We start from the raw sequence: 15,079 nt of genomic DNA, 5'->3' as shown, positions 1-15,079 counted from the left end.
TCCTGGCCCTGCTGCTATTGGCGGCTTGTGCGGGTACGGATTGGCCGCTTCACGGCCCGGAGGAGGGCTGTGGGTGGCGCCTCGGTTCGCGGCTCTGCGCCTCTGCGCCTCGTGGCCGGCGCTGGGGGCTGCCGGGGGCAAGGGTGCGAATCAGGGCCTTACCCCGGTGGGTCTCGGCGCCGGCTGCGCAGGCCTCGCACGATGGGAGACGCTGGATCGGAGACGCTGGAGCAGGTAAGAGCTGTGTTTCCTGTCTTTTAACCAGTTTGCAATCCATGAAAGGACATCACCTCCTGTCCCATGACTTTTTAGTTTTCTTAGAAGCCTCTCATGAGGGACTTTGTCAAATGCCTTCTGAAAATCCAAATATACTACATCTACCAGTTCACCTTTATCCACATGTTTATTAACCCTTCAAAAAAATGAAGCAGATTTGTTAGGCAAGACTTCCTTTGGGTAAATCCATGTTGACTGTGTTCCATTATACCATGTCTTTCTATATCCTCTACGATTTTGATCTTGAGAATAGTTTCCACTATTTTTCCCAGCACTGAAGTCAGGCTTACTGGTCTATAGTTACCTAGATCGCCCCTGGAGCCTTTTTGAAATATTGGGGATACATTGGCCACCCTCCATTCTTCAGGTACAATGGATGATTTTAATGATAGGTTACAAATTTTAACTAATAGATCAGAAATTTCATTTTTGAGTTCCTTCATTACCCTAGGATGCATACCATCCGGTCCAGGTGATTTGCTACTCTTTAGTTTGTCAATCTGGCCTACTACATCTTCCAGGTTCACAGTGATTTCATTCAGTTCGTCTGACTCATCACCCATAAGAACATAAGAAAATGCCATACTGGGTCAGACCAAGGGTCCATCAAGCCCAGCATCCTGTTTCCAACAGTGGCCAATCCAGGTCATAAGAACCTGGCAAGTACCCAAAAACTAAGTCACCCAAAAACCATCTCCGGAACTGGTATCTCCTAAACATCCTCATTAGTAAACACAGAAGCAAAGAATTCATTTAGTCTTTCTGCAATGGCCTTATCTTCCCTAAGAGCCCCTTTAACCCCTCGGTCATTTAATGGTCCAACCGACTCCCTCACGGGTTTCTTGCTTCGGATATATTTTTAAAAGTTTTTTTATGAGTTGTTGCCTCTATGGCCAACTTCATTTTAAATTCTCTCTTCGCCTGTCTTATCAATGTTTTACACTTAACTTGACAATGCTTATGTTTTATCCTATTTTCTTCAGATGGATCCTTCTTCCAAATTTTGAAGGATATTTTTTTGGCTAAAATAGCCTCTTTTACCTCACCTTTTAACCATGACAGTAATCATTTTGCCATCCTTCCACCTTTCTTAATGTGTGGAATTTAAATATGGACTGCGCCTCTAGGATTGTATTTTTAAACAATGTCCATGCCTGTTGAACACTTTTAACCTTTGCAGCTGCACCTTTTAGTTTTTTTTTTTTTTTAACTATTTTCCTCATTTTATCAAAGTTTCCCGTTTGAAAGTTTAGTGTTAGAGCTGCAGATTTACTTATTGTCCCCCTTCCAGTTATTAGTTTAAATTTGATCATGTTATGATCACTGTTGCCAAGTGGCCCCACCACCATTATCTCTCTCACCAAATCCTGCATTCCACGAAGAATTAAATCTAAAATAGCTCCCTCTCTTGCCGGTTCCTGAACCAATTGCTCCAGAAAACTGTTATTTATTCCATCCAGGAACTTTGTCTCTCTAGCATGTCCTGATGATACATTTTCCCAGTTAATATTGGGGTAATTGAAATCTCCCTTTATTACCGCACTACCAATTTGTTTAGCTTCTCCAATTTCTCTTAGCATTTCACTGTCCATCTCACCATCTTGACCAGGTGGACGGTAGTATATTCATATCACTGTACTCTAACCCAACACACATGGGATTTCTATCCATATAGATTCTTCTGAGCATTTAATCTCTTATATGATCTTTATCCTGTTGTCTTCTTCCTGCCTTAGTCTTTTGATGCAATTCTTCTTGCTGTGTTGCTCGACACCTACAATTTATTCTTTAAATTGCCAGTGCTGCTGCTGCTCCAAGTCTCTCTTTGGACTTTTCAGTATTTCTACCTCTGCTCCAGCTGAGTTCTAGGTTCTTTTCAGATTTCCCTATGGTATTTGTGACAATCGAATGCTTTACATGGACCTTACTGAGTTATTTTTAATGGTTTCATGTCCTCTTGGACTATTCTCAATCCTTCCCTCACAGTTCTTACGATTGGTCTTATCCTGAAATTAGCCTTTGATGGATTATACCACAGAAAATGGAAGACCAACCCCAAGCCTGAACCCCTAGCCCCTTTCCCAAATGATGCCAAATGAAAACTATAGCAGGTGTTCTCCAGGGATTTCCTCTCACTTCTCCCTCCCTAGGGTTAGTAATGTTCCCATCTTCTAGCTTCTTGATGGTTCAATTAGTTTCTTGCCCTATATATTATATGCAGGTATGAAGTCTGATTTGCACATCAGGAGCACCACAGGCCTGCTGAAAGATTTTCTCTAACTTCTTCCTGCCCAAGGATAGTAAGTTCCCCATCTTCCTGATTCTAGATATCTCAGTTACTCTTGTGTCCTATATAGATGCAGGTCTGAAATCCAATTTGTACATCATGATCAAAGTAAACCTCCTACCCAGGGTTTTAGTACCAATTTGGTTGGTGCACTTGGCACCTCCTTTGAAGCCTTGGGATGTTCCTACCACTGTCAATGGCTGACCTGCACCTCTAATGGTGCTTTGGGGTCTTCATGAGACGTTTTGTGCTGATTTAACCCTGTCTCAGTGCCTTGGCATTTTTCCTGCCACCTTTGCTGCTTTAGTTCCTCTTCATGGTACCTTGGGATGTTCTTGCCGTTTTTGATGCCATTTTACCCCTAAAATGCCTTGGGCTATTCATGAGACTTTTCACGCTCTTAGACATAGTCTTGGAGTGCTCCTCTCACGTCTGATGATATCTACCCATAAGTTTTATTAGAACTGTTTAGAAAATCCCAATATTGGAGACCTCAATGACATTAATGGGAAACAAATGAACAAATAGAATGAATAATTACAAAGACATTTTTTATCTGAAACAAACCAAATGAATGATTATGGCCTATGAAATGAATAAAGAAAGCAAAATGAAAAATTTTCCTCTGCAAATCACTGCTATTGCTGGATGGTCATACTATTGCTTTTTACCTTCTCTTTTTCACACCTGCTTTTCTAAACATTTTATTCTAGGTAAACCTGTGCCTTCCTGCAACACAGTGAGGTGCAGAAAGAAGGAGACATGTAAGATGGTGAATGGTCAGCCGGTGTGTGTGCCAGAATCACAAGCAGTCTGCTGGGCCTGGGGTGACCCCCACTACCACACCTTCGATGGCAAGAATTATGATTTCCAGGGCACCTGCACCTACACCATCGCCAAGAACTGTGGGAATGATGCCACACTTCCAGATTTCAACATAGAAGCCAAGAATGAGAACCGGGGTACCACTAAGGTTTCTTATACCAGTTTTGTGACAGTCAAGATCTATGGATACACCATCTCGTTAGTGAGATTTGAAAACGGTCTAGTACGGGTAAGGTGAAAATCTTTGGTTCTATTGTATTTTGTATTATAATTTCTGCATTTCTAACGTGTCCTTAGAAAGGTCATACCATTACCTTATATGGAAGAGATGCGCCTTCATATCAGTTGAATGCCTGGTTAGCAACCTAATTCAGTGTTATCATGAGATTTTGGTCCAGCCCTTGTTTTCTAGCTTTTGTCTTAATGCATTTTATAGGACAATGAGAGTCAATGAAATCGATGAGTGTTAGACAAACATGCTGGACTATAATTACAATGATGACTCAATTCATCTAAGTTTGGGAGTATTCATCTAAATTTATGGAAAGGTATTTATTAACTTCAGCAAAAAGGGGCAGATTGTAGGAAAATATCAGCCCAGGGGATTTTTTCAGAACAGGCCCACGGGTTGTATGTCTGATAATCTTGTGTGCTTTCTATGCAACGCATGCTTCAACAGTTCTCAAAATCATGCCAAGCTGACCCTTGAGAGACACATCATGTTTCCTGGTGCCAACTTATCTCTAATGTAATCACATACTTTCTAAATAACTTTAAGAAGCATATTAATAACATAATAAATGAAGGATTCTTGAAGCTTCAAGTGCTAAAGAGGATCAAACCCCTCCTACACCCTCAAGACTATCGTATAGCATTACAAGCCCTTTTGTTTTCCAAACTAGATTGGTGAAAATGTGGGGAGCCGTTGCCAGACCAAAGGGAAGGGCTCGGAAATGAAAATGTTGCCCCAGTACCATGAAATGAAGGAACATTTGATGGTACGGTTGAATAGGAATGTGAATATTCGCCTCCATGAGGTCCAGGGAGGCCAAGAACTGTCCAGTGAGTACTGCGGCCACTACCGTGCACAGGGTTTCCATGCGGAAGCACGGAACTCACAGGAATCAATTTACCTACTGCAAGTCAAGTATGGGGCAAAATGTACCTTCCTTTTTCGGAAACACAAAGTATACAGAGTACCGCCTCTGTCCCCGTTCCTGAGGCAGCACTAGAACAATGGCCTCCAGGGTGAGGAAACGCTCTAGGGTCCCCAACACCTCCTCCCGCTTGCTGCAAGAGGTGACATGGGACTCCATGAAGGCATCCCTGACGGTCTACCGGCTTCCACTATTAAACCACTTCAACTTCTACAAAATGCTGCAGCAAGGTCACTCAACAACAGCAAAAGATCTGACCACATTACTCCAATTCTCAAGGAGCTACATTGGTTACCGATCCCCTACAGAGTTCAATATAAAGCTTTATTCCTCATCCATAAAGCATTATATAACAACAAAATGGAATGGATGGATGTAGTACTTCATTTCCAAATTTCACAGAGAAATCTATGCTCCACTAACACTGTGTTATGTTTTGTAAGGTTTGGGTGGACCCTTGGACACTGTGGCAGCTAACCATGCCCACGGGGGAAAGTCCCCTGAGGGGCTACAGGTCAGGCTCAGCTCTGGACACACAAACACAGATTATATCTTTATTTAGACAGTTTGTGAAGCCACCAGAGGTGGCGATAGTGAGTAGAAGATGGAGCCCGGCTGGGCTAGTATTCCTCAGGGCGCTGGAACGGAGGCAGGCCCTCGAGGAGCGAGTACCTGGTTCAAGGGAAACAGCTCTGAGGAGTAGATGGTAGTAGTACTCACAGATGGTGTCTGTAGTGAATTCTTCCAAGTAGAAGAGGAGATGGACACAGGCAGCGAGTCAGGGAACATGGGCCCTCGAGGAGCGAGTACCAGTTCCTGAGAGTGACCTGAAAGAAGCAGAGAGGCTCCCGAGGAGCGGGTACCCCGTTATCAGAAAAGAGTCCAATAGAAGTTGGAGGCAGATTAGCTGGGTACGGAGAGCAAATCCCATCCGTAGGAAATCCCTTGCTAACTCAACAGCTAGCAATAAACAGTAGGCTTAAATATCCGGGCAGTGTGACATCATCACAGGGGGATGCCCCTGAGGTTCACGCCATAGAGGAAATAAATTGAGGGCCACGCAGCGCGCGCGTCTAAGGTACCTGAGGAGCATGGCAGGAGGCAGCGCCCAAGCCGGTCCGGGGACGCCGGAGAAGATGGCAGGCAGACGCCGTGGCAGCCAGACGTCCACAAGGAGCAGGAGAAATCACAGAAAAAGAAAGGTAGGTGGAGTTAAATCATCGGGCAGCGACGGTTGCAACAGTACCCCCCTTCAAAGGGCGATCTCCTCTGCAGGCACCAGGTTTTGGTTTCCAAGGATATGAGAGATGGAACTGATGGAGCATCTCTTTGTCAAGGATATTTTCCAGAGGCTCCCAAGAATTTTCTTTGGGGCCGAAACCTTCCCATGAAAGAAGGTATTCCCAAGTCTTTCTTCATCTTCGGACATCAAGGACGACTACGACCTTGTATTCTAGGTCATCTTCTGTATTGATGGGAGATGGTTCCTGAGACTTGGAAGAGAACTCACTAAGAATGAGTGGTTTCAGAAGTGAAACATGAAAAGTGTTGTGGATGTTCAATCCAGGTGGTAGCTTCAGACTGTAAGTGATGTTGCCAAGGTGTCGGAGGATTGGAAATGGTCCATCGTAGCGAGGAGCAAATCAAGTGGAGGGTAACTTCAGTCTAAGGTGCTTAGTGGAAAGCCAGACTTTGTCTCCAGGTTGAAAGATAGGCACTTTTGAATGGTGAGCATCATAACATCTTTTAGCTCGATCACTCGCTTTGAGTAGTATTTTTTCGTCTGAATCCATAATTGATGGATATCATCAGCAGTGGATTGAGCAGCTGAGGACGTCACTGAGAGCTTCAGTGGAAGTGGCAGAGATGGTAACCATCCATATACCACTTCAAAAGGTGTTGATCCAGTGGATGTTGCTGGATGAGAATTATTGGCGAATTCAGTCCATGGTAACAGTTCGGCCCCGTTATTCTGACGGCAACTCACATAGGCCCGAATGAACTGTTTCAGGGTCCTATTCACCCGTTATGTGTGGCTATTTGATTGAGGATGATACGCTGATGAATAGTCTAGAGAGATGACGAAAGGTTTGCACAAATCCTTCCAGAAGTTTGCCGTGAATTGTGATCCTCGATCCGATACTATGTGCTTCAGTAGGCCGTGAAGGCGAAAGATGTGGGTTATGAAAAGCTTCGCAAGCTCCAAGGCTGAAGGTAACCAGGCAGCACCACGAAATGGGCCATCTTGCTGAAACGGTTGACTGTGACCCAAATGGTATTCATACCTTCAGAGAGGGGAAGATCAACTACAAAGTCAGTAGCGATATGCATCCAGGGCTCCTCCGGAGCTGGAAGCGGTTGCAGAAATCCCCACGGTTGGCCAGAAGTAGGTTTGTGCTTGGCACAGTTGGCACAAGATCCTACGTAGGAGAATGTATTTTCCTTGATAGTTGGCCACCAATAATACTTCTGGAGCTTCAGCAGGGTACGACATTGACAAGGATGGCCAGCCAGCTTGGAATCGTGAGCCCAATAGGGCACTTTCTTCCTGAGATGTTTAGGCACGATTGTTTTACCAGCAGGCACAGAATGGGTAGCACCCAAGATGACTTTCTTCGACTCGATTATATGCTGAGGTTCTTCTGGAACATCCTCCAAGAGAAAGGAGCGTGACAGGGCATCAGCGCTGGTTTTCTTGTCTCCGGGGCGATATTTGAGCACAAAGTCAAAACGGCTATAAAATAAGTACCATCTGGCTTGTCTATGGTTAAGACGTTGTGCATGGCGGAGATTCTCTAGATTCTTATGATCCGTAAACACGGTAATTTGATGTTGAGCGCCTTCAAGCCAAGGCTGCCATTCCTCGAATGCCAACTTAATAGCCTGGAGCTCTTTATCTCCGATCCCATAGTTCTTCTGTGCCAGAGAAACGTCGCGAGAAGAAAGAGCATGGACGTAATGCTTTAGAGTCTCCTGTTTGGCTCAAGACAGCCCCCACACCGACGTCAGAGGTGTCGACCTCCACGATGAATGGCTTGTTGGGGTCTGGATGACACAGGCATGGTTCGAAAAGGCAATCTTTAAGTTCTCGAACGCAGAAGTGGCCTCCGCAGACCATGACAACCAGGGCTCCAGTGGGAGAGTAGACTGGTTCCAGTCGAATTGAGGCTGATGCGACTGCAACCAAGGTAACCCCAGAACGATAGGGTGCATAGCCTTCTCTAACACAAAGAACGAAATTGATTCACTATGAAGGGCTTCGGTGTGAAGGGTTATCGGTTTGGTATGCGAGGTCACATCACCCAGCAAAGGCTCTCCATGGATAGATGATATGAGCAGTGGAACTTCCAAAGTTACGAGGGGAATCCTCAAATGTTTCACTAGGCGAAGTATAAAATTGCCTCCTGCCCCTGAATACACCAGGGCAAGAGTTTGAACTTTGGATGGTCCGCAGATCAGGGAGACTGGGAGAGAGAGCAGAGGAGAGGTCATGTTAAGGCCTAAGAACAGTCCTCCCGCAGGACTTAGGCCTGTCCATTTCCCGGACGAGTTGGGCAACTTGGGACATCGTGACCAGTCTGTCCACAGTACATACACAGGCCATGCCTCTTCCGAAGTCTTCTCTCTTTTGAAGTCAGGTCACTGCGAGCAAGTTGCATCGGTTCTTCTCCACTAGCGACAGGTATTATTGGGACTATCTGAAGAGCAGGTTTAGCACGAACCTCCTTCTGAACCGGTCTAGTGGTAGGCTTGAGTTCTTTCACCTTATCACGGAGCTGGTGGTCAATTCTAGTAGCCAAAGCCACTAGTTCATCCAGTGAGTCAGGTGTCTCACTAGCGTCTTTCAAGTGAGTATCCAGACCTCTGAAAAAGAGGGTTTTCAGGCATTTGGAATCCCAGTATAGTTCCGTAGCAAGAGACTTAAACTCTATTGCAAAATCAACCAGTGGTTGGTTGTCTTGCTTCAGGTTCACCACAGTAGAACCAGCAACAGTCACTCGAGCAGGATCGTCAAAAACAGACTTAAACAAATCCAAAAATCCGTCAATATGCTGCAGAATTGGATCCTTATGTTCCCACAGCATTGAGGCCCAAGACACGGCCCTTCCATCAAGATAAGATAGAATATAAGTAGTCTTGGTGTAGGCCGTGGGGAAGCGAGAAGGCTGTAATGCAAAATGCATGCAGTACTGATTTAGAAAACCTCTAGTCCTTTGAATCTCTCCAGAGAAACAAACTGGAGCAGCCAGAGGTACAGTAGTCTTTATAGTTACTTCAGGTAACTGACCTTCATTACTGGAAGCAGCGCCTTGATTCTTCTGTGCGTGTAGTTGATGGAACGCAAAAGTGAGATTCCCCAAAGCGTCTTGTTGTTCAGCAATGTGCAAGGCCAGGCCCAGAATGGCCTGCAGAGAATTGAGCTGTGCCGGATCCATGGATTTAGCAATCTATTATGTTTTGTAAGGTTTGGGTGGACCCTTGGAGACTGTGGTAGCTGAACACACCCACAGGGGGAAGTCCCGTGAGGGGCCACAGGTCAGGCTCAGCTCTGGACACACAAACACAGATTATATCTTTATTTAGACAGTTTGTGAAGCCACCAGAGGTGGCGGCAGTGAATAGAAGATGGAGCCCGGCTGGGCTAGTATTCCTCAGGGTGCTGGAATGGAGGCAGGCCCTCGAGGAGCGAGTACCTGGTTCCAGAGAAACAGCTCTGAGGAGTAGATGGTAGTAGTACTCACAGATGGTGTCTGTAGCGAATTCTTCCAAGTAGAAGAGGAGATGGACACAGGCAGCGAGTCAGGGAACATGGGCCCTCGAGGAGCGAGTACCGGTTCCTGATAGCGACCTGAAAGAAGCAGAGAGGTCCCCATGGAGCGGGTACCCCGTTAGCAGAAAAGAGTCCAATAGAAGTTGGAGGCAGAGTAGATGGGTACGGAGAGTGAATCCCATCCTTAGGAAATCCCTTGCTAACTCAATGGCTAGCAATAAACAGTAGGCTTAAATATCTGGGCAGTGTGATGTCATCACAGGGGGACGCCCCTGAGGTTCGCGCCATAGTAGAAATAAGAATGAGGGCCGTGCGGCGCGCGTGCCCTAAGGTACCTGAGGAGCATGGCGGGAGGCAGCGCCCAAGCCGGTCCAGGGATGCCGGAGAAGACGGCGGGCAGACGCTATTGCAGCCAGACGTCCAGAAGAAGCAGGAAGATTCGCAGAAAACAAAAGGTAGGCGGAGTGAAGCCATCGGGCAGCAACGGTTGTAACACACTGGTCTTCTCACTACTCTTTCCCCAAAATTAGCCCACCTCAACTCAACTAGAGAGTGCGCTTTCTTAATAGCCGGACTACTGCTATGGAACACCCTTCCCAGTGACCTAAGACTTGAGCAGACATCACAAACTTTCAAAAAAAAAACAAAAAAAAACATGGCTGTTTAAAAAGGCATTCACAACATAATGAGAAAAATGACCACTCAACTCTCCCAAACCCACCACTATCTCTTCCACAATATATCCAATCTCAAATCCATCCCAATCTGTCTAATGCACTCCTACATCAATCTTATAATCAAATTACACAGAATACCTCTCTTCTACACACCTAAATGCACATAAGATAAACCTCCCTCTCAAATCTTTTCATTACCTAATTTATTTGCTTCTTCTATTTTTCCTTCTTTCCCTTATCTATTAATTAAATATCTCTCCCTTTGTTTTACTTTCTTATTTACCACTTTCTATTCCAATGTAACCTTTTTCTGTTTTTCTTTATCAACTCTTATATATAAACCAATGTGATGACATATGTTGAATGTCGGTATATAAAAACAATAAATAAAATAAAATAAAATTCAATAAAGACCGATGATCAGGTACCAATAAAACAGATATATAGAAGGGTTTCACCACACATGTACGATGAATTTAAATGGCATGTACATGATCTGGCAGCCCAAATAATTCTACAAAAGAATAACAGTCCATGGGCCTCACCTGCTGTTATTATTAAGAAAAGGATGGCTCTATACACTTTTGCAGTTATTATCGGAAGCTAAATCAGATCATAATCGGAGATGCCTATCCTTTCCCATGGATCAATGAAACCCTAGATGGCCTACATCAAGCCACATGGTTCTCTTCCCTGGATTTGACATCCGGATATTCTAGGTGGCAATGGACCCACAAGATCAGACAAAGACAGTGATGACCACTCCTTTCAGACAGTTGAGTGGACTCAAATGCCATTTGGCTTGACTAATGCTCCTACGATATTTCAGAGGTTGATGGAACTTACCTGAATGACTGTATGTTTAATATACTTCTTCTCTACCTAGATGATATCCTTGTATTCACCAAAAACGTTGAGAACCATTGAGATCACAGACCAGGTCTTCTAATGATTGACAAAAACAGGGCTGAAATTAAAACCTACTAAATGCAAAACTGCTCACAATTCCCTCTCCAAAATTGGCACATCTGAACTCAGTCAGGGACAGGACTTTGTCTTTGGCTGGTCCAAAAATCTGGAATTCCCTTCCTGTGGATATTAGAACAGAAACTTGTATTCAGAAATTTAAGAAATTGATAAAAACTTGGCTATTTGAACAGGCCTTTTTAGAGACAAGCTGATATATTTAACATCTTAGATCCACTAGACAATAAGAAATAAGCCCAGTGTTATTACATTAAGTTACTATTATGATTTAATTTTAGTAAGATTTTATGTTTAAGATTTAGCAGTACTGTATTTTATTATGTTTTATTTTAATTAATTATTAATTACTATTAGTTATTTTTAGATTGTATTTTATAATCTGAGTATTGTTTTAGATTGACAATTGGAAATGTGTTTTAGATAGTCATTATATGATTTATTTTATTATTGTTATGTATTGTTGTTATTTTGGAAATGGCATTATGTATGGAAATGTTTGCGTCTTTATGATCTTTTAGATCTGTTTAGACGTTCTGTTAACCGTCTTGATTTTCTTGGGAGGAAAGTCGGTATACAAAAATTTGCAAATAAATAAATAAATAAAAAATGTCAGGAAGTGAATTATTTAGGATACATAGTTTCTAAGGAAGGAATAGCTTAGACACGTCCAAAACTATTGCTCTGAATACTTGGCCAGAACCCCAGTGTGTAAAAGATATCTGGCAATTCCTAGGCTTTGCCTGTTATAAAATTTCCTGCCATATACATGGGTAAACATGGTCTCAAATGTCCTGTATGCATGGACATTTACCCAGACTCAGCAGAGGAATTCCCTGGGGGCAAGGTTGGGGAGGGGTTTGCATTTACATGCATACTTTTGCATATTTCAAAAGATGTTTACATTAGGGATGTGAATCGTTTTAGGACGATTAAAATTATCGTCCGATAATTTTAATATCGTCTTAAACCGTTATGGAACACAATACAATAGAGATTCTAACGATTTAAGAAAGAACATAAGAACATAAGAAAATGCCATACTGGGTCAGACCAAGGGTCCATCAAGCCCAGCATCCTGTTTCCAACAGTGGCCAATCCAGGCCATAAGAACCTGGCAAGTACCCAAAAACTAAGTCTATTCCATGTAACCATTGCTAATGGCAGTGGCTATTCTCTAAGTGAACCTAATAGCAGGTAATGGACTTCTCCTCCAAGAACTTATCCAATCCTTTTTTAAACACAGCTATACTACCTGCACGAACCACATTCTCTGGCAACAAATTCCAGAGTTTAATTGTGCGTTGAGTAAAAAAGAACTTTCTCCGATTAGTTTTAAATGTGCCCCATGCTAACTTCATGGAGTGTCCCCTAGTCCTTCTACTATCTGAAAGAGTAAATAACCGATTCACATCTACCCGTTCTAGACCTCTCATGATTTTAAACACCTCTATCATATCCCCCCTCAGTCGTCTCTTCTCCAAGCTGAAAAGTCCTAATCTCTTTAGTCTTTCCTCATAGGGGAGTTGTTCCATTCCCCTTATCATTTTGGTAGCCCTTCTCTGTACCTTCTCCATCGCAATTATATCTTTTTTGAGATGCGGCGACCAGAATTGTACACAGTATTCAAGGTGCGGTCTCACCATGGAGCGATACAGAGGCATTATGACATTTTCCGTTTTATTCATCATTGGCGCCGGCAGGAGATCGACTGCAGGAGGTTGTTCAGCGAGGCGCCGGAACCCTCGCTGAACGACCTCCTGCAGTCGATCTCCTGCCGGCGCCATTTTCCGTACGAAAACGATTCGCGGCGGGAAATCGCTCCCTGACCCCCGCTGGACCTCCAGGAACTTTTGGCCAGCTTGTGGGGGGCCTCCTGACCCCCACGAGACTTGCCAAAAGTCCAGCGGGGGTCCGAAAGGACCTCCTGCCATCCAATCGTGTTCGTCTATGGCCGCCGCCATTTTTCGGCGCCATTTTGGAAAATGGCGCCGGCTGAAGTCAACAAGATTCAGGAGCAGGAGCCCGTTCTGGACCGCTGCCGTTCCGGACCGCCGCTGGACCCGCAGGTTATTTAAGTCATTTGGGGGGGTTCGGGAGGGTGGGGGATTTAATTTAAAGGGTCGGGGGTGGGTTTTAGGGGGTTTTAATGTGCCGGTTTTGCGATTTTTTGATTTTTCGATTTTTCACGATTTTTCACGATATTTTACCCCCCCAAACGGCAACAATACGATTCCCTCCCCCTCCCAGCCGAAATCGATCGTTAAGACGATCGAGGACACGATTCACATCCCTAGTTTACATTTTCATGAAAACTTTCAGCATTCAAATTAGCAATTTTGGTGGACATTTTCAAAGCAACAATGTGCATGTAAGTTGGCTTTGAAAATTGGTGTATCTTGTGTGTATTTGTCCCAACGTTTTATACAGACTGTTACGAAATTACCCCTTTCAGTGAATAACAGTTATATTGGATATCTGATATCTATAATAATGATAATGGTAATAGTTGTTTGGGGGATAAAAAAAAAGATACTAGTGAAGATATTTGCAGTGGCACCAGTGGCATCATGGCAAAGGATTAAAATGCTGTTCATAACCAAATAATGGCTATGTGCAATGCATGCAAGTTTTCATGCAGTCTATCACCTTTGTGACACTATAGTAAATGTGGCCCTAGTGATGATAATGCAGAAGCTGACAATGGCCATTGGTATGTTCTTCTTCTTGTAGGTGGACAATCAGCTGTTGCGTTTGCCTATCACTTTGAATGGCGGGAAACTCCAACTTTACCAGACAGGGGGCTCTCTTCTCATCCAGACTGACTTCACTCTGAAAGTATACTTTGACTGGTACTTCCACTTAAAACTGCAGATATCCAGCAGCTACTTTGAGAGTATCTGCGGCATGTGTGGCAACTTCAACGGGAACCCTAATGACGATTTTATGACTCCACAGGGGGTGGCAGCTCCCGATGCTATTGATTTTGGAAAAAGCTGGAAGGTAGAAGATGGTGACAGGTTTTGCTGGCACAACTGCAATGGAGTGTGCAAAACGTGCAGCCAGGATTTGCAGAAGAAGTATGAGAACGAGCTCCTCTGTGGCTTAATCACCAAGCAGGTGGATGGCCCTTTCAGGCAGGGCCATCCTGTGATTGACCCCAAAATCTTCCTGGATAACTGTGTGTACGACATGTGCATGACTGATGGCTACAAGCAAAGCCTGTGCCAGGCTTTGAAGACATATGGGGAAGCCTGCCAGAGGAAGAATGTTGCCATCTATGAATGGAGGAAAACAGCTGGATGCCGTGAGTAAAGCATTAAATATAGTGTACAATAGCAGGCATTTTATATGAGAAAATGACTCAGTAACTCAGGCATAAGAACATAAGAAATTGCCATGCTGGGTCAGACAAAGGGTCCATCAAGCCCAGCATCCTGTTTCCAACAGTGGCCAATCCAGGCCACAAGAACCTGGCAATTATCCATACACTAAAAAGATCCCATGCTACTGATGCAATTAATAGCAGTGGCTATTCCCTAAGTAAACTTGATTAATAGCCATTAATGGACTTCTCCTCCAAGAACTTATCCAAACCTTTTTTGAACTCAGCTACACTAACTGCACTAACCGCATCCTCTGGCAACAAATTCCAGAGCTTTATTGTGCGTTGAGTAAAAAAGAACTTTCTCCGATTAGTTTTAAATGTGTCCCATACTAACTTCATGGAGTGCCCCCTAGTCTTTCTACTATCCGAAAGAGTAAATAACCGATTCACATCTACCCGTTCTAGCCCTCTCATGATTTTAAACACCTCTATCATATCCCCCCTCAGTCGTCTCTTCTCCAAGCTGAAAAGTCCTAACCTCTTTAGTCTTTCCTCATAGGGGAGTTGTTCCATTCCCCTTATTTTGGTAGCCCTTCTCTGTACCTTCTCCATCGCAATTATATCTTTTTTGAGATGCGGCGACCAGAATTGTACACAATATTCAAGGTGCGGTCTCACCATGGAGCGATACAGAGGCATTATGACATTTTCCGTTTTATTCACCATTCCCTTTCTAATAATTCCCAACATTCTGTTTGCTTTTTTGACTGCCGC

General features: G+C 43.9%; 1 protein-coding gene across 1 annotated transcript; it reads left to right on the top strand.

Moving 5' to 3' along the window:
* Positions 1–3,282: 3,282 nt before the first annotated feature.
* Positions 3,283–14,131, top strand: LOC115081298 (IgGFc-binding protein-like). Its single transcript, XM_029585791.1, has 3 exons — positions 3,283–3,617; positions 13,711–13,997; positions 14,098–14,131. The coding sequence occupies exons 1-3, from the start codon at positions 3,333–3,335 to the stop codon at positions 14,129–14,131; spliced, it is 606 nt and encodes a 201-aa protein (XP_029441651.1). The 5' UTR covers positions 3,283–3,332.
* Positions 14,132–15,079: the final 948 nt, after the last annotated feature.

Source organism: Rhinatrema bivittatum, unplaced genomic scaffold (genome assembly GCF_901001135.1).
Source record: "Rhinatrema bivittatum unplaced genomic scaffold, aRhiBiv1.1, whole genome shotgun sequence".
Classification (NCBI taxonomy): domain Eukaryota; kingdom Metazoa; phylum Chordata; class Amphibia; order Gymnophiona; family Rhinatrematidae; genus Rhinatrema; species Rhinatrema bivittatum.
This window is presented reverse-complemented; position numbering and strand designations above follow the sequence as displayed.

What these genes read in the sequence shown, in the direction of transcription:
- LOC115081298 (XM_029585791.1), top strand. Translation starts at nt 3,333, where the DNA reads ATGGTGAATGGTCAGCCGGTGTGTGTGCCAGAATCACAAGCAGTCTGC. An exon ending in TTGAAAACGGTCTAGTACGG is followed by an intron (nt 3,618 to 13,710) that starts GTAAGGTGAAAA and finishes TTCTTCTTGTAG; the next exon opens with GTGGACAATCAGCTGTTGCG. An exon ending in AAGGTAGAAGATGGTGACAG is followed by an intron (nt 13,998 to 14,097) that starts GTTTTGCTGGCA and finishes ATCACCAAGCAG; the next exon opens with GTGGATGGCCCTTTCAGGCA.